General features: G+C 34.7%; 2 protein-coding genes across 2 annotated transcripts in view; both read left to right on the top strand.

The window, feature by feature from the left end:
* The first annotated feature begins 1,858 nt into the window (after nt 1–1,858).
* LOC133178928 (uncharacterized) lies at nt 1,859–15,773 on the top strand. Its single transcript, XM_061313581.1, has 9 exons — nt 1,859–1,932; nt 8,313–8,413; nt 8,980–9,045; nt 9,254–9,338; nt 10,478–10,927; nt 13,276–13,563; nt 14,838–15,009; nt 15,304–15,438; nt 15,658–15,773. The coding sequence occupies exons 1-9, from the start codon at nt 1,861–1,863 to the stop codon at nt 15,771–15,773; spliced, it is 1,485 nt and encodes a 494-aa protein (XP_061169565.1). The 5' UTR covers nt 1,859–1,860.
* A 385-nt stretch (nt 15,774–16,158) lies between these two features.
* The window catches only part of LOC133179172 (uncharacterized), a 37,125-nt gene continuing 29,489 nt past the window's right edge, over nt 16,159–23,794 (top strand). The window contains exons 1-3 of the mRNA XM_061313955.1: nt 16,159–16,391; nt 18,598–18,829; nt 19,047–19,170. Coding sequence (XP_061169939.1) covers nt 16,283–16,391; nt 18,598–18,829; nt 19,047–19,170 — 465 coding nt within the window. The 5' untranslated portion in view covers nt 16,159–16,282. The remainder of the gene's footprint in view (nt 16,392–18,597; nt 18,830–19,046; nt 19,171–23,794) is intronic.

Here is a 23,794-nt window from a genome sequence, read left to right as displayed (position 1 = left end):
CTTTTTAAATAAATTTGGAGTGGATACAGGCCTGTAGCAGTAGCTGTGACGGTACCAAATATGCGTAAAGGTCAATTAATAGACCAGACCTGGATTCCAATCGTGAAGGAAAATGGGGATGGGGACTGTAAAAAGAGCTATCTGGCCTTGAGTGAATGATTGTATTTGACCACTAAACAAGATTTGGGCTATATAGTCTGACTGTAATCTATGGATTGCATGTCTATAGAGAGTTGTTCGTACCACCTGGTCAAAAGGTGCCAAACTTCAGGTCACTGCTACTCCTTTGCAAAAACAAATCAAACATTGTCTGAATGTCTGCTTGTCTAAAATTAATTTGATCATTTGGTTTAATTTGAATTTAATTAAGGAATGAAAAACAATAATTACTATCAGGATTTTTTTTTTACTAAATATAAACATCAACTCTCGCTAGAAAATCATAATCAAACAAGAACTGATTTCTCAATGCCAGAGTAATGTTCAGTCCATACCCATGCCTTGATTTCATGCTTTTCAAATGCTTTTCAAATATTTTTAAGTTATATGCAAATTGCTATACAATTAGAGTATTCAAAGCAGTTATAGGCTTCTGCAAAATTGTTCATTAGTAAAGATTCGTGCCTGAATGTTATTAAATAGGTACAATAAAAATATGGTTTAGTAAAAGAATAAAATGTAAAAAAAATTGTAAAATAATTACAGTAATCACTTAAAATGATGTAGAGGGCAATAATATGTTTTTTCATTCTTGTTTGCTTTTGTTTACATGTATATTTATCTCTATTTTATTATATAAAGCACTAAAAATGACCAACGACACGAACAATAATAATTGTCAAATTTTCGGGACAACCTGTCCCTTCCTCAGGACAAAGAAAAAAGTTAAGAAGTCATAAAAACAAAGGAAATAGAGAAGCAAAAACAACTAGCACTACAACTAAACTACCAAACACTAAATATTTACAATGTTACATGTTTAATTTTGAGTTTATAAACAGTTGTGAACAAAGAAATCCGGAGCGCTATGAATTGCGTCCGGTCTATCGGGTGTAATCTGGTGAAGTGTGATTTACATAATTGGACGAATTAATTATCGCTAATTAATTACGGCCAACAGTAAATCGCCATTTATCTCTATTTTATTATATATATATATATATATATATATATATATATATATATATATATATATATATATATATTATACATATAGTTTAACTTTGTTGTCTCGAACACTGATATCTCGAATACCATGGATATGTCAAAGTGATCTGATATCTCAAACACTGATATATCTCAAATACCATGGATATGTCAAAGTGATTATAAAGTCCCAACCACTTATTCTTTAAGTATTTTACCCCTGATATCTGGAATCCTTTTTTCTTGGTCCCATGGAGTTCGAGATAACGAGGTTTGGCTGTATTATATATATTGCTAAGGTAACAATTTGTTGAAACCTTCAATACAAAATTTTGTCATTTGAACCAGTTCAGCAACTCTATTTACCATAGATTACATGCAAGATATTTATAAATGTTTATAGGCATGTCAGATATCTTTAAAAATGTTGCCACTTGTACATTTTCTGTGATTATTAATTACACTTTGAACTGAATATAATGAAGAGTTGTTACGATTGTGATGTTTTGGGGGGTGGGGGTGTTAAACTGAAGGGTAAAATTATAACACCCGGAGTCCAATGTATAAACAACTGAGAACTAGGAAATAACTACACATAGAAATTTTCATCTGGGGACCTCCACATTTAAATTGGTATTGATTGAACAAATAGATTTTAACAGCATTTGTTGACTGGATAAATTTTTTTAGGGTATCTTCATTGTCACTTCAGATATGGGTACGCTGGTACTGAGAAATGAACTTGGAAGCTTGGAAACAGGACTGAAGGACCTGAAAAGGTCACGGGTAAGCTAAAAATAAAATTCATATTTTGATACTGAAGTAACATATGTTAAATTTTTAGGAAATTAAGAAGTACATACAACCATGAACTTATACTTTGAATTAAGGAATAACTGTCTAATTTTTTGGTTTCATGATGTGATCAGTCGATTGGCTTGCGTGATAATTTGCATAAACGCCGAAGGTGTTTATGCATAAAATTATCACGCAAGCCAATCAATTGATCATCGTCATGAAACCAAAAAATCTGACAGTTATATTTACATGCTCTTGATTCTGCAAATTCACGTGCTACAAGTTCGGCTTCTCTATTTGTCCTGCCCCGCACAAGATTTTTTTTTCACCACACCTATCGATGAACCAGTAGATTTATGTAGATATAAAGTATTTTTACTCTTTGAAATTTTATCTCAGACAAAGACATTGGAAATGTAAATATATACTCTTAGACTAGTCTGTGTACATGTGTACATGCAAATATTCAATAATTGTCAGAGATATGGGATTATCACGACCAAAAACAAATAAAAATATCAATACACTTCCAGTCAGATTAGCTGGCATAGAGCTGGCAAGTAAAATACAGGTTTACAAATGTCTTGAGAGGTTTTAAAACCTTTCACTGTCAAAGGCAAAAGCATTTTATCAAGGAATTCAGTTTGAGTTTTATTATCACTTATGATATCTATGAAATTTATTTTCCGTTGTTTGAGAAATTTATGTGTTCGTAGTGGAAAAGTTTTTAGTCATCAAGCTCAAATGTTTCTCCTGTATATATAATGTTTGTTTTAGTAAACATTCTATGGAAGGTAGATATTATGGCATTTGAATTGAAAAAGGTGATTTAACTTTTTAATTGATTTTGTGTCACTCTAAGGAAATTTAATTTGCGAGGAAGTTTTGTGAAAAACATCAAATAGGGACCACAATAGAAATCTTTCTCAATACCTGCCTTGAAATATAAATGGTTTAGTATAAAGGATGGTATTATGTGAAATGATTAATGTTTACCTCTTATTTAAGGTATTTGACAGCCTTTATGTTTCTTGTACATTTTTGTTATTACTAAACATATGGTCATCTGGTGGCATGGTGATTATAGAGTTTTTCATCTGGAGTAGCAGAGTAAGAATTTAATTGATCCTTATTAGTTGCTGGTTCAAATCCCACTGTAGGATGTGAAGACCATTTCTTCAGATATTACCATATAAATTTGCAGTACCATATGTCGCAGAAGTTGCTGGCTCAAAAAAAGATCCATCGAGTACATGCTTCCTGTGACATCACATGATTGAAAAAGTCACAAAGGGACAGAAAACAAACAGTGCAAAAATTGTTCACCTGCTGTAAACTAATATTTTTTAATGTCAAATGTAAAACATCTATCAAGTAAAATAAACATACTACCATATATACTTGCCTATAAGTCGGTCTGCATATAAGTCGGTTGTATTTTTTGATTTTTTTTTTTAAGGGATTTGCCATTGACCCGCTTAGAAGTTGGTACATCTTTTTACCAGAATCAGTTGACAATTTCAAATCAATGCTCTGATGTTTTAACTGGTTTCAATTAATATTTTTATGCCCCCCTTCGAAGAAGGGAGGGCATATTGCTTTGCTGCTGTCTGTCGGTCGGTCGGTCCACCAATAGTTTCCATTCATTTTCTTTGCAGAGGTTGCACATACTGAAATGAAATTTGGTATACAGATTTATCATAAGAATATATAGGTCAAGTTCTGTTTTTGGTACGATCAAGCAATTTCGGACAGAGTTATGCCCCTTGGACTTAGAAAAATGCCAATGATTTGGGGGAGGGGGGCATAAGTGTTTCGCAAACATCTCTTGTTAGAAATGATGCTGATATTTAATTTTAAATCATTAAGAAAAATACATAATGCACACTTAAGATGAAGTTATTAAAATATGTAATTACTTGTACTTTATGTATAATTTTAGAATACATAAATGATAAAATATATCCAGACTTTGTTCAACAATAATCGTAGGAAATGTTTATAAAATACATGTACTACATTTCGCCATCCAGAAAAATACTTAATTTTTTATGACTCACCTATAAGTCGGACATAGAATTTTGGACCAAAATTTAACTCCCAAAAAAACGACTTATAGGCAAGTATATATGTAAATGAGATTGCTGTATGCTCTCATGCAGATAACTGACTCAGAGGTTTATGATAAGCAATGATTTAATAAGAATGCTTATTTCAAGTTTACTGCCCAGTGTTGTAAAAACTCCTTAAATGCTAACATCAGAAGGGGTTTCATGTAAGAAATGATGGGACTTCCAATATAATGGACTCCGAGGCTTTTATGTAAGGCCAAAGTTTTTTTTTTTTTTGGTTTACGATTTTCTGTCTCAAAAAAATGCATTGGGTGGTCGAAAAATAAAAATAAAAATAATTTAGGATTCAACAGTTTCATTTTAAAATACCAGCAATGTTTATTTTAATAAAAAATAATACACGTCAATAGTACTTTTAAGTTTTATTGTCTAGATCACATAACTCTTTTTATTAAATTTTGATTCATTTCTAACTTTAGACTGAATGTCATTTTCATTTACATATAGTTCTGATTTTTGTTTGTCAATCAGTGCTTGGTTCATGATGTTCAACTTCTTTTTGTGCTCTTCAGTGATATGTGATGTGTTATAAACCTCGGTATCCCCACAAACTAAAAATAAGGATCCAAATTTAAGTTAAATTTAGATTGATGAAAAATACGATTTAATTGTTTAACAATATCAAAAGTAATTGACACTGTTGAAATAAAGGTTATAATAATTTGATCATGCAGCTATCAAATTTAAAGTTCAACCTGCGGCACAATAGCCTAATAATTTCTCCATCAAGTCCTTCTTAAAATTTTTGTTATGTACATGCACAGTAGGCAATGCTCATTATTTACTTAGTAATTCAAAGGGCTTTGATCTCAATTGAGTATGAAATTTGCAAAGATTTGTATATTGAATTTACTTCTATATAAGAATAACAAATGTTTTATACACATTTGAATTTATCCAGTGAAATACCAGTCAGCGTTACTTCAACTAAGATGTATCTCTCAACACTAAATTGGCCTAACTATTATCAATGGATTTATCAGCCTATTTTGGGAAACACCATTTTTGGGGAATTGGGAATAAATTATCGGCTATTTGATGAAAATGGAAAAAATTTAAATCCTGTATTCAGGGGTAATTCATTTAACATTTCAGCATGAACTCTAATTTGGGCAACCAAACGACAATTAAATATGATCCATCTTCATCATACAAGATCAATTATGAATAAAAGACTAATAAAAGTAAATTGGACTTCAATGAGTGTAAAGCATTTATACAACTTAGGGTAGTACATGTGTGTATGAGATTTCAATTTAGGTCATGTAGTATCTGTTTCTGGAGATTATAAACCTCCTGCAAAAAATTATACCAAGTACACATTTTCTAAAAGTCCTCTTTTAATATGTATCAATGCATTGAAAATATATTTTTCTATCTGAAATAATGCCTAAAGTCCTTACCATTCACTCGCAGGTCAATTGAGTAGGTGGAAATAACTTAATAAATCTATATAATTACATAGTATCATCTTTTTTAGAAAAACGGAGGAAATTCGGATTAAAAGTTGGCGATGGGCATAAACTCTCCAATATTACGGTATGAATTTAGCCAATTGAGACATTGCAATTGGAGAAAGGGATCATGCATCCAATATTTTATTCACTTTTTCATGCAGAAAAAGTTCTTTAAGTGTGTGTCATTGCTTTCAGTGAGGAATTACCTTGTTACATGACAGAACCGCCATTTTTGCTTTGCACATGTGTTTATTTACGGTCAACTAAATGTTTGTAAAGGTCTCATATATTTATAAGCGCTTATTCGACTAAGATGCATTCTAAAATTTAAAACCCACCAGTTCAGCTGAGAAAAATCCGGAAAAATATGTCGGAAAAAGTCATTATTTTTATTTTCATGATTGGTGAAAATTAGGGTCGGCGGAATCGTAAACCAATGGAAAAAAAAACTTTGGCCTAAATGAAGAAAAGAATAGTTAATTCTGGGACACTGAAATTCTCCTGTATTTATCCTTGTGTAATCTTATGTGTTTTGTTCAGAGGTAAAACTTAGGTTCAGTATGTAAGCTGCTTAACGATGTGATTTTTAGAGCAGGTTACTTAATAGTTTTTCCTATTGAGAGGCTTAGCGAGTTCTTATGCAGTCAGCTTAATATTGCAGTCTTACACAGAATACTGAATAGAAATAAACACTGCACATACAAATCATAAGTATACACTAAACCTTTAACATTAACACCTGGAGTTAATAGCATTTGAAGTGAAAAAAATCAGAATTTTTACCCATCATGACTGTATAAGAGGATATTCAATGTTTTTTAGTTGAATATGGAATTTATTTCATGAGTGGGACAGGATTTTTTATATTTTCACTTGTGAAGCACAAGTAAAAATATTTTTAAAAAATCCTGTCTCACATGTGAAATAAATTACATATTAAACTACAAAATATCAAATTTTCTGTTGATTACATTTTCTTTGATTTTCCCTTTGCTTCTTTTTGTAACACAGGATCATAGGCTGTGATGTCATAGTTGAGCTGTTGAGACATCATACTAAGTGATTGAAAACATTGTAAACATGGATTTCAACAACATATATTTTATTACTTGGGGAAATTTTGGCATTTTTAGTCTCTGTCGGGATGGTTTATTTAATCTCCTGTCTTATAACAGGCTAGGGAGTATTTTTTCAACAATCTTATGAAGTGAAGGAAATTCTTGAATTATGCACTTCTGATATTCTTTCACACTGTTACAAAATATCAGTTTGATATTCTTTCACACTGTACATGACAAAATATCAGTTTGATATCCTGTACATGACAAAATATCAGTGTGATATTCTTTCACACTGTACGTGACAAAATATCGCTTTGATATTCTTTCACACAGTGACAAAATATCTGACTTTTTTTTCAATAAATAACTAAAATTACAGTACATGTATAATTTCACTTTTGAAAATGTTATACATTCCTACTTTTAAACATTGGTTGATTTTTTATTAAAAAAAAAAAAAGTTATGATATTTACCTCTATTCAAACCAAATTATTTGTGTGTGGGGGTGGGTGGGGGTCTTATTGTCTGCCTGTAATTGGTTTTAACTATTGGAGATAGACATTCACATTTAGTAGTTATGCATGGGGAATTGATTTAAAATCACAGACCTATTTGATAACTGATTGCTCTTTTTATAATTTGAAAGAATATCATTGATTTTTAATTACAGATTTGATGAAAATTTATGATAGGCATTTATAATTGATAGTACCTGTATATTTAAAGTATTTATTTATTCATTGCAATCCTCATTGAAAACCATTATTGAATTTTCTTTATGTTTTCTCACAACTGGGCAAATTATTTCTAGAAAAGAATTAAAACACCTACAGTGTATTCTATTACAAAGTTCTGTAACATCAACAAAGTGCTTTTGCTTGCATGTAGTTCTGAATTGTTTTTTTTTTGTTTGTTTGTTTTTTGTTGTTGTTCACACTACAGTTCAACTTGTTTTTTTGAAATGCATTATCAGCATTTGGTTTTATTTTGTTCAGATCTTATATTATTATCATCTCTAAAAATCTTTGTACTCAAGGCAGGATTTTTTAAACAAAAAACTTGCGAAAGAAACCATTATGCATTTTGAACGACATGAGCTACGAACATGATTTAAATGTACCACATTGAGGCCGTATTCATCTTGTTCTGACAGACAACAATACTTCCATTTATTATTGCTGTCATTCTTCTGTAAGGTAATACCCTTCAAATCTACACACTTATATAGTGTGATCAAGCAGCTGTTGTTCACACTAATGTGTGCAGTACATGCATCTCACTTACTGCTTCAGTAACGGTCTGCGGATGGGGAGGAACCTAAACAATAGTTATGACTTAAAACAGGAATAGTCTCGCTTTCCCCAGACTCTCGCTCTAGAGACTTTGCACATGCAAAGTCTCAAGAGCAAGAGTCTGGGGAAAGCGAGACTAAAACAGGAAAGGAGAAAATGTATGGCTGGACCGGGAATCCAACCCCGGACCCCTGCATCACTAATCAGGTGCTCTACCGACTGAGCTACCCAGGCTGATATCCATGGCCCAAACCATTACATGACTTATATTCACATAATGTCATGAACAGTTCATATTTGTTAGTAACAACTGCTTCTCAAAATTTTATAAAGCAGTTAACAATAGAAAGTCCAGTGATGAAAATCTTAATTAACTGTCCTTTGAACCTGGTACATGATTTTCACATTACATGCTGTTTTTTCAGTTGATGGGTATACAGGAATACAAGGACATGTATTTGGCAATAGAGAAGCATCATAGAAATTTAAAGCTAGCCCATCTTACCGGTCAAGCCAAGGATCTGCAGTAAGTACATCTCATAAAACTAGCCAGGGGATATCAGTGAGTATAAATTGTCAAGTAAAGCATTAACAGAAGAACATCGGACTAATAAGGTCGAAAGGTTGAAAGAATGAACATCTCTGATCAATTCAGTGTTTCCAGCAAGAACACCTCACTGGTCAAGTCAAATATTTAATAAAGTGAGAACTTCTCAATGATTTACAGTAATCTCATTATATCTCATTGGTCAAATAGATAGTTTACTGTAAAATCTCACTGGCCAACTCAATTGTTAAAGTAAGATCTTGCTAGTGGAAATCAATAGTGTACAGTAAGATCTCACTAGCCAAGTCATTGGTATACAGTTAACATCACACTGGTCAAATCAATAGTTTAACATCTCACTGGTCAAGTCATTGATTTACAGTGAAATCTTACTGGTCAGTTGGATGATTTACAGTGAAATCTCAGTGGTCAAGTTGATGGTTAACATTAATATCTCACTGGTTTTATTGTTCAAACAGATATACACACCCAGTAAGATTATTTCAGTTTATTAGCTTTAATTTATGTTACATGAATTTTTCTAGAGTCCAAGCTGAACAGGACACTAAATTTTACCAGATTTTGCTGAAGATGATGAATGAGGTCAAATTGTAAGTACAAAGGTCAGATCTTTAAGTAAAGAGTTCAAATCTAAAACAAAATTGCATTCCAGCTTGTTTTATCATTTTCAATAACAAACAAATAAACATGCTCTTCTTCATCACCACATATCCCTTCATGTTTTTTCTTTAGAAAAAGAATACAGATATAAAACAATTCTTTTTTTTGTAGCTTAATATGATTGATTTTCTGTTTCAGACTAAGGACAGGGCAACAGAAGGACTCATTAATGAAGGTCTTCACATGGTTCAAGGCCAACAAACACACACTTCACACTGGGCCGGTAAGTTCTCATATAGCGAACACACACTTCATACAGGGCCAGTAAGTTCTCATATACCACACACACAATTCACACTGGACCTGTAAGTTCTTATATAACAAACACAAAAACTTCCCATGGAACCTGTAAGTTGTCACTCAAACAGAGTACCTGTTAGTTGTCACTCAAACACAGAACCTGTAAGTTGTCAATCAAACACAGAACCTGTAAGTTGTCACTCAAACATGGAACTTGTAAGTTGTCACTCAAACACGGAACCTGTAAGTTGTCACTTAAACACAGAACCTGTAAGTTGTCACTCAAACACAGAACCTGTAAGTTGTCACTCAAACATAGTACCTGTAAGTTGTCACTCAAACACAGAACCTGTAAGTTGTCACTCAAACATGGAACCTGTAAGTTGTCACTCAAACATGGAACTTGTAAGTTGTCACTCAAACAAGGAACTTGTAAATTGTCACTCAAACACGGAACCTGTAAGTTTTCACTCAAACACGGAACCTGTAAGTTGTCAATCAAACACAGAACCTGTAAGTTGTCACTCAAACATAGTACCTGTAAGTTGTCACTCAAACACACACTGCACATGGAACCTATAGGTTGTAACTCCACCAAACACACACTTCACATGGAACCTATTGGTTGTAACTCCACCAAACACACACTTTACTTGGAACCTATAGGTTGTAACTCCACCAGACACACAGTACTTCACATGGAACTTATAGGTTGTAACTCCACCAAACACACTTCACGTGGAACCTATAGGTTGTAACTCCACCAAACACACTTCACGTGGAACCTATAGGTTGTAACTCCATCAAACACACTTCATGTGGAACCTATAGGTTGTAACTCCACCAAATACACTTCACATGGAACCTATAGGTTGTAAGTCCACCAAACACACACTTTACATCTTGCCATAGGTATTTGCCACTCAAACATACACTTGACACCAGGAATGCAAGTTTTCAGAACGGCATGGCAGAAATATCAGTATTTTTATTCACACTTTTTAATTTTGACAAAATATTTTTTGCCATGAATTTATGTCAAATAGTTTTATCCCATCCTGCAAAGTTTTCTCTGGAATGACTTCTTCAGTTTATGATGTAGTTGGTTTTATTTCTTGGCAGCATTTTGGGAAGTCCTACCAGTTGAAAGAAGCTTCAGAGGTTGTCAAGAAAGCCAAGGGGTCCACACAGCAATCCTCACCCAAGAAGAGCAAGGTCGTCACCACAGAGATGGCAAAAGAAGAAGAGGAGAAAAAGCCTATCACTCGCCTTGAATCTGCAGAGGGGATGAGAAGATTTTTTCAGAGTGTGACACCCTCTACCCAGCCTAATGACCCAGAAACTCCTAAAAATTTCTTCAATTTTGACCTTCCGTCTAATAAGGATTATGTCAATGAATACCTAACCAGTCGGTTTTTCCAAGCGGGAGAGATTTCAGGAATAGGTAGGCCTTCAACCCTGGAAACTCCTTCACACCGGGCATACATGAATGACCAAGTTCCCTCAGACAGAACAACAGCCATGGAGAGATTTATTAACAGCCCAAGTCTGTATGATGGCCCAGACCTGGAGGTGAGTTCAAATAAAAATTTCCTTGAAATAACAAAAAATGGGAGGAAGGAGAATTTAGTTTTAGGAGAGGAGTATAAGATGAATTTTGTAGATAACTCTGAAGTTGTATAGAACTCTCTATTTTAATTGATATCTTAAGTATTTTTTTTTTTGAAATGCTAGAAGGGCATAATGATAACAAAATCTCCAGAATATATTTGTGAAAATTTCATAGCTACAAGGGGAGTAACTCTAGTTTCCCAATCAGCAGTTTTAAATTCCAGAGTGGATAGATTTAAGGTGATCAATACTTTATTGTTTAAATGACTGGTTCACAATGTAACATTTAATTCAGAAAAGTGAACTTCTTGCCAAGCAGTGAACTGTTCAATAAATGAATTGGGTTTTCAGACAGATCATTTTTCTTAACGTTAATATTCATGAAGTGAAGTGGGGTAGAAAATTTAAAAGTGCTATGTGTATTGTAAGAAAGACAATGATTCATTTTATCATCAGATCTAATTTGTCTCTTTGGAGTCTACATTGGACTCCCAGGAGGGGCTTTCTCTCTAGTGACTAGTGTTAACTAGGGACAAGAGATGGCTTCGTTTTATTCTGTTTGATGGATTATGGGATTGTGTGTGCTGCTTTTAAGCGAACAGTGACTAAATCAGACTTTAATCTGCTCCATTGTTCAAGATTGATTTGGCTGTGCAGACTGAAGACTTTATTGGAGTGCACACAGAATTGTTAATGTACAGCTATACAAACAGAAGAAATTTAAACTTGGGCTGATAATGCCTTATTTAAACACATTTATTTTTCTCTAAATGAACATACAGACAATCTGAAAGGTCTTGATTATAAAAGAAACTGTAAAGCAATTGCCAATGGAGAGCTTGTCATGATTGGTGTTGCAAAATTTAAGAACATTTTGTCAATAATATGTATTTACTTACCTTAAGTAGCAAGGAATTGTTGGGAAAGTGAATATCAAACATTTAATGGACTGTTTGCTGTAGCTCTATTGGATTACTTTGAGGATATATTTGTTGCATTTAGGTGAACTATATGTCCTGAACATTTTAGCTACTAATTCTTTAAACACATCTCCTTCATTGAAGAATTTTGGGTTACTTATCAGAAATTAGCTGATTTTTAGGTAAGTAAAATTAATTATTTGATTAAATTTGGGAATTAATTTTGTCCCCCCTTCCCTCCCTCAACACATTATCCTTTAGTTGACCAAACATAGTAGTACAAGTTGAACATAGTTAAAATATGAATGACATTGTATGATAATTAAACTGTTTATAATGATTCAACATATCTGTATCAAACAGCACCAGTTTTCTTCTGGTTTTGTACTGTAGATCACCAGATTTTCGTGACACTTTATTCTATCATGGTAGTCACTTACTCTTCATTAGCGAGACAAAATTCTCATGAATTTGATTACTGCTCTATATGATATTTAAAAATGCAAATATACACGAGAATGTTGCGTAATTATCTTGCGTAATTACTCGAAAATAAAGTTCTCGCCAATAAAAAGTGATTTACAGTAGTTTTATGATTTACTGGTCATATTCTGGTGTTGTAGTTTTATGATTTACTGGGGTTTTTTTTTGCATTGTTGTAGTTTTATGATTTACTGGTTTTTTTTGCGTTGTTGTAGTTTTATGATTTACTGGGTTTTTTTTGCGTTGTTGTAGTTTTATGATATATAAATATCTCGATATCTCCTATGCAGAATTTTATATTTTGTTGTTAAGTTAGTATGAGAGTGGTCAGTTTTTCTTTAAAATTGGTTTTACATTTTACTTTTAAGTTGAATCCAGAACATTGTTTACAGGAGCTTCTGTCCATTATAATTGACAGTCTCTATCTGAAAATTGGCTACCCTTTATAAAGAGATTCAATATTGCATTTTATCTTTTAGCAATGAATCGATCATTAAACATATTTTTTTGAAAACATTCCATATTCCTGATCGATTCATTGATGCTGAGGTGTTTAATGTGTTGCTGCTATCTTGCTGATAATGGCATTTTTCAAGTATGATATTTACTTGGGACTTATTTTATGTGGACAGGGAATGTTTAATAGAGTAACCATTTGTTAAAGTATTGGAGATCAATTCTGCTTTCTATAATATTTTATGATGAAAGTTTATGCATTATGTTTTGAAAGTGATTTTTTATTATTTTTTTTTTACTGATATGAGTGTTACACAGAATTGATTCTATCAAATTTTTCCTGGTTGGGCATTTTCAGTTATCTCTGTCCAGACTGTAACTTGTTTTTACGACAACCACAGATATGGGAATCATTTTTCAGGTTTGATACGTTAGTTTCTCTATTTTTAGCTTCAGAGGCTCGCTAGTTCCCTTGGTGATCTTGATGACGTTCCTCCAGAGTTACCTTCTCATCATCAGGAGGAGGAGGAACATGATTCCTTAGACAGTCAGCGATACATCGAGAGCGTCACTGTCGACAGCCGTTATCAGGACGAAGAAGACGGATTTGAAGTGGATGAATCTGGGCCAGCAGATATTGACATGGAACTGCCCGAGATGCGTAGGAAGTTATCAAGAGAACAGACTATGTCGGCTAGTTTTAGGGCAGCTGTGTCTGCTCCAACACATGAGGATCAGGTTAGAGTTCTTTTTAACCTTAACAGGGAGAGAAATTGTATCTGGGAAATAGCATTTTGTACTAAAGATTGGTTTAGATGTTTTTTTAGCTCCACCTAGTCAACAAAGATGATATGAACTTATGCTCTAACACCTCCCCCCCCCCCCCCCCCCCACACACACACACACATTGGCATTGGCGTCCAGGATACATTTTTGGGAACAAGTCCATTCCAAAGTAACTGTAGGCCCTATCTGAACCACATTTACAAGGATGATGCACTTATATAGGGATGCACATTGCACAATACTAGATATGCTTTGAATACTGGATCTGACCTATATTTTCTGGATGAGTGACCAGGTTCAAGTTTTTGGAGCAGATACATTTCCAAGTAAATAAGTCCTACCATGACCAAACTTGCATGGATAGTATAGATCTAAAAATACATACACCAGACTTGCTTCAGATGCTGGATCTGACCTACATTATATATACAAAAAACGAAAATAGAATAAAAACTTCTAAATAAGTTTTTTTGAGCAACTTCATTCCAGAGGAATTATAAGCCCTATCTTGATCAAACTTGTATGGACCATGCATCTAGTGGTAGACAGATGCTACCAGATGTAATTTGGATGCTGGATTAGACTTATATTTTTGGATGATTGAACGAGTTGAAGTCTTTGGAGTTGGTCCATATCCAAGTAATTAAAAGCCCTCTTAGGACCTAACTTGTATGTATATATGTATATATCTAGGGATTCACACTAACAAGAACATACTGATGGTGCACGACTCTGTTTTACAACATTCATCAAAGAGAGCTTCATAATCTTTGATTACCTATATTTACCAGTTATAATTCAGATATATTACATTTTCTTAAAAAAAGTTTTTATTCTATTTTCGTTTTTCGTATATATATTTTTTTGAATCCTTGGATTACTGATCAGAATTCAGTAATTGACTTGCTTGATTTGTTCTAATCAAGGAGGTATCTACACTTTCCAGTGAAAGTTTAGCAATTCATGTGCTTGTAAGAAATTAACCAATAAAAATTCTCTTTTTCAAACATCTTTTTATAAAGTATTCCTTAAACTCTTTCATCTTTATTTCATCTTAAGGAATTTGAATAAACAATCTCGTCTCTTAAGGGAAGACAGAAGTTTATGTTTTATGGTAGAAAGGGGATAAAAATAGGGATGGAACATTTACATTGGAAGCCATTCAATTGGCAATAGCAATAGGAAATGCAGTGTTTGAGTTAAACAATTAGTTCTATAATTTTTAGTTTTCCAATTTATCAACATACATCCCCAAAAAGATGGTTCACCCTATTGCAAGTTTAGTGAACCCTCATGCTCAGCTGGCAGCAATGGAGGCGAGACGAGCTGAAGAGGAATATCAGGCATCGAGAGAAAATACTGGTCTGTCCCAGCGGATACTAAGCAGGTCTGCCTCAGGTATGTAATATAGACATGTCTAGTCTGTCACAGTGGATACTAAGCAGGTCTGCCTCAGGTATATAATATAGACATGTCTAGTCTGTCACAGTGGATCCTCTGTAGGTCTGCCTTACATACCTAATACACTCAACCAAAGGTCATTTGATAAGTATACATATGGTTCTGTCTGGAAAATTGATCAGTATAATTTTTGTGAGCTAGCTTACTCAGTACTGTTGATTTATTCATTGTGATTATGTGTGGGACTAAATTTTAATGAAGATAATTTATGCAGTGTATTAACTTTTGTAGCTGTCCCGAAGTCTTCCTCCACTCCTCAGACGTCTACTACATACAGACCAATGACAGCTGTCCCCTCCCACCCAGGCAGTATGAACCAGTGGAATACATACACCAAGGACAGGTCCTATGGCCAGGAAATATTAAGTACGTTATCTGGGGATCAGGAAAACTTAATTTCTTCACAAAATGAAAAATGTTTGCTATTTTTTCTTTATTAAAATATATGTCTGTCAGTATTGAAGAAGAAATGAATAAATTGACATAATAACAAAAACAGGGCGATCACCTAGAATTGTCCGGAGGGGGTCTAAACGTTACCAAGGTAATAGGGTTTTATAAATAACTTGTTTTTACCTATCCCAGGAGGAAATAACCTACCCCCGTCACTGAACTTAACTGCTCCCCCTACTGGTAAAAATGAGTCTGCCGAGTCACGTTTTGTGTTAATGTTTGATCTTGCCACCACTTACCTTCATTAAAACCATCTTCATCCAAAATTGAAATCATGCTGAAAAATGAAGTTGTAAATTCCAATTATAATGTGAAAATTTTCAGATTAAAAAAAAAAAGGACTAAAAATTTTGTCTTTAAAGATATATATGACTGTAAAACTGGAGTTAGGTGGGAACTTTATTGATATTTGATTGATATTAAAGAAAGGGTAAAAAAAAATGCATACTTTAATGTAAAATGCATGTATTATCTATTAGTATTAATATTAAATCTTCAGCATTAGTTTATTATTCTAGACCAGCTTAAGCTTTGACATTCAGTTAGTTATCATGATATAAATCCAGTAGCATCTGTCAATTTTTCATCTGTGTCTTTTTTGATCATCTTTTCATTTCTGCATCATCACTAGTTTGATTTTAATGACTCTTTTCTTTTTAATTTGCATGAATGCTGTCCTAGTAACCATTGTTTGCTTGCATTTTTTTTTCTAACCTAAAAAGGAGACTTGAGTTTCGTTGGTCGCAGTGGTACAGCCATGGATGTACGTTACACTGCCCACGACTTCGGAGAAATGCCAGAGGAGATGACAAAACATGTCGTAGCATTCTTTTCTCAGAATTCAAAGTCGGTACCAATCGCCAAGGGTATATATATAAATATAACATTTACAGCTGATGATAATTGCACATGCTATATTTTTTCCTCTCCAAATTATTGTCCCACCATTGTTAATTATTTAAAATCTTTATTGGCACTTTTGCAGGATAAATTAGACTTGCATGATACAACTACATCATTTATATTCATTGCAATTATCTTATCTGACTTTCTGCTTGAGGAACATTTACAATAACTATTTTATTTTATCAGTATACCAAAAAGAGATAAACATGCATAATTAGAGAGCTGAAAAATTAAGATAATTAGAAAACTGAAGTCTACTTTGTGCAAATTCGTTGTATATTGTTAGTGCAATCTGACAAACTTGTATCTGATATTACCAATTTCTTTGCCTAAATGTTTTTAAGAACAAGTATATTGCCTTACCAGGGCAAGTTATTTGTCTAAATTTCAGTATTATTGTGTTTTTTCTCTAAAACAATCAATTTCTACTTCTAACAGTTGACTTTTTCTTTTGACTTTTTACTTACTTCATGAATGAATTGCTATATATGTAGAAATTGCATGTATCGATCTTGTAGCTCTCTCTCTCTCTGATATATATGTATAATATATAAGTATCACTAAAGTAAAAACAAATCTAACTTTTAACACAAAATTTAATCTGTATGCATGATGCATGATAAAGCATTTATTTCTAAATTGCTAAATACAGTTGAACTTCGGTATCTTGAACACTGATTTCTCGAATACCATGGATATATCAAAGTGATTTGGCAGTCCCAACCCCCATATTCTTTAAGTACCATATTTTACCCTGGATATCTTAAATCCTTGGATATCTCAAAGTTTTTTAGCTCACCTGAGCTGAAACCTCAAGTGTGCCTTTCTGATCACCCCTTGTCCGTCGTCCGTCCGTCTAGCTGTCCGTCCGTCTGTAAACTTTTCACATTTTCAACTTCTTCTCAAGAACCACTGGGCCAATTTTAACCAAACTTGGTACAAAGCATCCTTGGGTAAAGGGGAGATTAAATTGTTAAAATGAAGGGCCAAGCCTTTTTCAAAGGGGAGATAATCAAGAAAAGACAAAAATTGGGTGGGGTCATTAAAAAATCTTCTTCTCAAGAACCACTGGGCCAGAAAAGCTGAAACTTATGTGGAAGCATCGTGGGGTAGTGTAGATTCTAAATTGTTCAAATCATGACCCCCGAGGGTAGGGCGGGGCCATAATAGGGAATCCAAGTTTTACATTGAAATATGTAGTAAAAATCTTCTTCTCAAGAACCACTGAGCCAGAAAAGCTGAAACTTATGTGGAAGCATTCTGAGGTAGTGTAGATTCTAAATTGTTCAAATCATGAACCCCGGGGATAAGGCGGGGCCACAATAGGGAATCCAAGTTTTACATTGAAATATGTAGTAAAAATCTTTAAAAATATTCTTCTCAAGAACCACTGAGCCAGAAAAGCTGAAACTTATGTGGACGCATTCTGAGGTAGTGTAGATTCTAAATTTTTCAAATCATGACCCCCGGGGTAGGGCGGGGCCACAATAGGGAATCCAAGTTTTACATTGAAATATGTAGTAAAAATCTTCTTCTCAAGAAATACTGAGCCAGAAAAGCTGAAACTTATGTGGAAGCATTCTGAGGTAGTGTAGATTCTAAATTGTTCAAATAATGACCCCCGGGGGTAGGGCGGGGCCACAATAGGGAATCCAAGTTTTACATTGAAATATGTAGTAAAAATCTTTAAAAATCTTCTTCTCAAGAACCACTAAGCCAGAAAAGCTGAAACTTATGTGGAAGCATCCTGGGGTAGTGTAGATTCTAAATTGTTCAAATCATGACCCCCCGGAATAGGGCGGGGCCACAATAGGGAATCCAAGTTTTACATTGAAATATGTAGTAAAAATCTTTAAAAATCTTCTTCTCAAGAACCACTGAGCCAGGAAGGCTGAAACTTATGTGGAAGCATTCTGGGGTAGTGTAGATTCTAATTGTTCAAATCATGACCCCTGTTATAGGGTGGGCCACAATAAGTACTACGGGGGAGAGGGGGAATCAGGTGAAAAACAGCAAGGCCAAAGTTACTCAGGTCAGCGTTGTGGCCCATGGTCCTCTTGTTCTCAGTCTTATTGAGTTCGCGATAACGAGGTTTGACTGTATTACCATGATTATATCCATACTGGGATATTTGAGGATTTTATTTTGCTGTTTATGATTGGTTAGTTTTGACACCACGACCTGTGGAAGTCCAGGAGCTATACACACAGAATTCATTGGAGGAGTTCTATGTTATGGCAGACAACCTTTATCCCAGACTACCAAAATATCGCAGACCTGTGTACTCAAAGCCAAAATCAGCAGCATCTACTCGCATGTCAGAAACTCCAGAGAGAGCACCACGAACCACAGAAAAAACAAAATTCCATCCACTAGGGAAACAGCTCCTAGATGCTGCGTGAGTCTTTATTTTCTAATTGTTAAGGGGTATGGCCTTTACTAAGGGATGTATAATCTACAAACAGTCCTCCATTGTCACATTTTATTTTTTAAATTGCCCATTTTTGAAGTAATATGTATGATTAATTATAAGCAACTGCTTAATATAAGAATATGACTACAGTAGCAGAGAATAAGTGTACAATTCACCAAAAATATGAATCCATTTCTGACAGTGAAGCTGAATTACGTGAAAAAGAAAACAAACCTCCCCCAGAACCGACATCATCGGTCAAGCTGGACACAGTGGTACAGTTAGTGGACGATGTGTCAGAGAACATGACCTACTTCAAAGAAAGGGTAAACTCAGATACATCTTACATTGACACCAAAATATTGAATTAATCATTGGTTATCAATATTTAAAGGAATTTGACTGTCTTTTTTCAAGGTAACAAATAAATTCAACAGTTATCTAAGAATAATAAAATAATGTACAAGATGTTAGCATATCAAACTCTCTCTTAAAAATCTAGTTTCAAATATGCTTCTTAAAGCTACTGTACAGTAGAAAGTGTTGAAAATCAAATTTCCCTAACTGTTGTTAATTGGCTGCAGTGTATACTGTAAACGTGGTTATTTTGACGAGTTGAAAAATTGACGATTTTTTGTTTACGGAAATTGACGAGTGTTAATTTTGACGAAATATTGAATCAAGAGTTATGTATATCTTTGATTTCACAAGATTAAAACAAAAAATGAATACAAAGAACTCCTAAAACAACAAGTTTCAAAACTAGTATTCAGAGTAATGTCGCCAGAAGCTAGAGGACCAAAAACTTGATGGAAACATTGGCTTAATTAGTTGACTTGAGAACGTCTACGATTAAGCCGCTCTGTGCGAGTTCACGATGTTATAAGCAAGGACCACGACTTCCTCGGGAACTCATTTACAAGCGTTCTCATCAATAAAATTTAATTTTGCTTGTAAAAACCATCTACAGTGTATAAGATTTGATTGAATTAATGGCTCTATTGTATTTTGTTTTTAGGTCACCTGAGTCACTCAGGTGACCTATTGCTATCCGTTTTCGTCCGTCGGCGTGCGTCGTGCGTTGTGCGTTAACATTTGAACATTTTCAGCTTCTTCTCTGAAACCGCTCAACCAATTTCAACCAAATTTGGCATATAACATCTATGGGTGAAGGGGGACAAAATTTGTGAATTTCATGGTCCCTGCCCCCCTGGGGCCTGAGGGGTGGGGCAAAAACCACTAAAATTAATGCAATCTTTAAAAATCTTCTTCTTTACTCCTGGACGTCAAGCAGTCAAACTGATAGCATGATTGTAATAAGCATTGAGCCCTCTACCAAAATTGTGAAATTCATGGCCCCAGGGTAAGGGGTTCTGGGGCTAGGGCGGGGCTATATAGATCATATAGTAAAAGTGCATTATTTCTTCAAAAATCTTCTTCTCTGCTCCTGGGTATAAAATAAACTAACTAAGTACACAGTTATGATAAGCAAGAATGCCCGTTCCAAAATTGTGAATTTCATGGCCCCTGGGTCAGGGGTTCTGGTGAAAAGGGGGGGGGGGGGCTCTATTGATTATATAGTGAAAATGCATTATTTCTTTGAAAATCTTCTTCTCTGCTTATGGGTATTAAATAAACTAACTAAGTACATAGTTATGATGAACAAAAGTGCCTCTTCCAAAATTGTGAATTTCATGGCCCCAGGGTCAGGGGTTCTGGTGTTAGGGTGGGGCTTTATTAATTATATAGTGAAAACACATTATTTCTTTGAAAATCTTCTTTGTTGCTCCTGGGTATTAAACAAACTAATTAAGTACATAGTTTTGATGAGCAAGAGTGCCTCTTCCAAAATTATGAATTTCATGGCCTTGGGTGAGGGGTTCTGGTGAAGGGGGGGGGGGGCTCTATTGATTATGTAGTGAAAATGTATTATTTCTTTGAAAATCTTCTTCTCTGCTCATAAGTATCAAAGAAACTAACTAAGAACATAGTTATGATGAGCAAGAGTGCCTCTTCAGAAATTTTGAATTTTATTGCCCCTGGGTCAGGGGTTCTGGTGAAGGGGGGGGGGGGCTCTATTGATTATGTAGTGAAAATGTATTATTTCTTTGAAAATCTTCTTCTCTGCTCATAAGTATCAAAGAAACTAACTAAGAACATAGTTATGATGAGCAAGAGTGCCTCTTCAGAAATTATGAATTTCATGGCCTTGGGTGAGGGGTTCTGGTGAAGGGGGGGGGGGGGGGGCTCTATTGATTATGTAGTGAAAATGCATTATTTCTTTGAATATCTTCTTCTCTGCTTATGGGTATTAAAGAAATTAACTAAAAACATAGTTATGATGAGCAAGAGTGCCTCTTCAGAAATTGTGAATTTCATGGCCCCTGAATCAGGGGTTCTGCTGTTAGGGTGGGGCTCTATTGATTATATAGTGAAAATGCATCAATTCTTTGAAAATCTTCTCTGCTCCTGGGTATTATTTAAAAAAAGGAATTGCATGGTTATGATGAGCAAAAATGCCTCTTCCAAAATTGTGAAATTCATGGCCCCAGGGTCAGGGGTTCTTGTGAAAGGGGGGGGGGGGTGGCTCTACTGATTATATAGTGAAAATTCATAATTTCTTTCAAAATATTTTTTCTACTCCTGGTTATAAAGCAAAGAAACAATTGTATAGTTATGATGAACAAGGATGCTTTTACAAAATTTTTAAACTTGTGGTCCCAGGGGTTCTGCTGTTTTTCTGAGGGGGTGGGGGGGGGGGGGGCTCTATTGATAATATAGTGAAAATGTGTGAATTCTTTGAAAATCTTCAACTAATTGCATAGTTATGATGATGAGGGTACCTCTTCTAAATTTGTAAATTTCATGACCCTCGGTCATGGTTCTGGTGTTAGGGTAGGGCTGTGTTAAATAGTAAAAGTGCATTATTTCTTTGAAAATCTTCTCTGCTCCTGGGCATATTGGAGGCAAACAGAGTAAAAGTTTTAATAAGCAAGGGTATTTTTACCAGAATTTTAAACATCTGGACCATTTGGTCAAGTGTTCTGGTCCTGGCCAGGGCTCTATTAATTTGTATTCTACTGAGTGAAGTTATTCCCCTTTGCCATTCACCTTTGATAATTAATCAGTGTAGATAATGTATTTGAAAGGTTAATAGAATAAGAGAATTATGCAAGAACATTGATTGTATAATACAAAAAGTACTTTCCTAGTTTTAATGATCAGGTAGACCTGGAAGTAATAGATGAATAAAAGTGAAACAAAAATAACTTATCTTTTTTAATGTTCTTCAAAGGCCAAGTGAGGCCAGTTTGAGATATTTTGTAAAAAGTTTGTATGGTAATAGCGATAAATGGGGGACAGATAGATAAATCTTACTATTTTCCTTGCTTTTGGAAAAAAAAAAGCTTTATTAGGTCACCTGAGTCACTCAGGTTACCTATTGCTATCCGTTCTCGTCCGTCGGCGTGCGTCGTGTGTTAACATTTGAACATTTTTAGCTTCTTCTCTGAAAGCGCTTAACCAATTTCAACCAAATTTGGCATATAGCATCTATGGGTGAAGGGGAACAAAAATTGTGAATTTCATGGTCCCTGCCCCCCTAGGGCCTGAGGGGTGGGGCTAAAACCACCAAAAATAATGCAATCTTTAAAAATCTTCTTCTTTACTCCAGGACATCAAGCAGTCAAACTGTTGGCATCATTGTAATAAGCAGTGAGCCCTCTACCAAAATTGTGAAATTCATGGCCCCAGGGTCAGGGGTTCTGGCCCCAGGGTGGGGCTATATAGATCATATAGTGAAAGTGCATTATTTCTTTGAAAATCTTCTTCTCTGCTCCTGGGTATTAAATAAAGTAACTAAGTACATAGTTATGAATAGCAAGAGTGCCTCTTCCAAAATTGTGAAATTCATGGCCCCAGGGTCAGGGGTTCTGGTGTTAGGGTGGGGCTCTATTGATTATATAGTGAAAATGCATTAATTCTTTGAAAATCTTCTTCTCTGCTCCTGGGTATTAAATAAAGTAACTAAGTACATAGTTATGATGAGCAAGAGTGCCTCTTCCGAAATTGTGAAATTCATGGCCCCAGGGTCAGGGGTTCTGGCCCCAGGGTGGGTCTATATAGATCATATAGTGAAAGTGCATTAATTCTTTGAAAATCTTCTTCTCTGCTCCTGGGTATTAAATAAAGTAACTAAGTACATAGTTATGAAGAGCAAGAGTGCCTCTTCCAAAATTGTGAAATTCATGGCCCCAGGGTCAGGGGTTCTGGTGTTAGGGCGGGGCTTTATTGATTATATAATGAAAATGCATTAATTCTTTGAAAATCTTCTTCTCTGCTCCTGGGTATTAAATAAAGTAACTAAGTACATAGTTATGATGAGCAAGAGTGCCTCTTCAAAAATTGTGAAATTCATGGCCCCAGGGTCAGGGGTTCTGGTGTAAGGGTGGGGCTCTGTTGATCATATAGTGAAATTGCATTAATTTTTTGAAAATCTTCTTCTCTGCTCCTGGGTATTAAATAAAGTAACTAAGTACATAGTTATGAATAGCAAGAGTGCCTCTTCCAAAAGTGTGAAATTCATGGCCCCAGGGTCAGGGGTTCTGGTGTAAGGGCAGGGCTCTATTGATTATATAATGAAAATGCATTAATTCTTTGAAAATCTTCTTCTCTGCTCCTGGGTATTGAATAAAGTAACTAAGTACATAGTTATGAAGAGCAAGAGTGCCTCTTCCAAAGTTTGAAATTCATGGCCCCAGGGTCAGGGGTTCTGGTGTAAGGGTGGGGCTCTATTGATTATGTAGTGAAAATGCATTAATTCTTTGAAAATCTTCTTCTCTGCTCCTTGGTATTGAATAAAGTAACTAGGTACATAGTTATGATGAGCAAGAGTGCTTCTTCAAAAATTGTGAAATTCATGGCCCCTGGGTCAGGGGTTCTGGTGTTAGG

Source organism: Saccostrea echinata, unplaced genomic scaffold (genome assembly GCF_033153115.1).
Source record: "Saccostrea echinata isolate AGI-Se365-2 ecotype Australia unplaced genomic scaffold, CSIRO_AGI_Sech_v1 ptg000004l, whole genome shotgun sequence".
NCBI lineage: Eukaryota > Metazoa > Mollusca > Bivalvia > Ostreida > Ostreidae > Saccostrea > Saccostrea echinata.
This window is presented reverse-complemented; position numbering and strand designations above follow the sequence as displayed.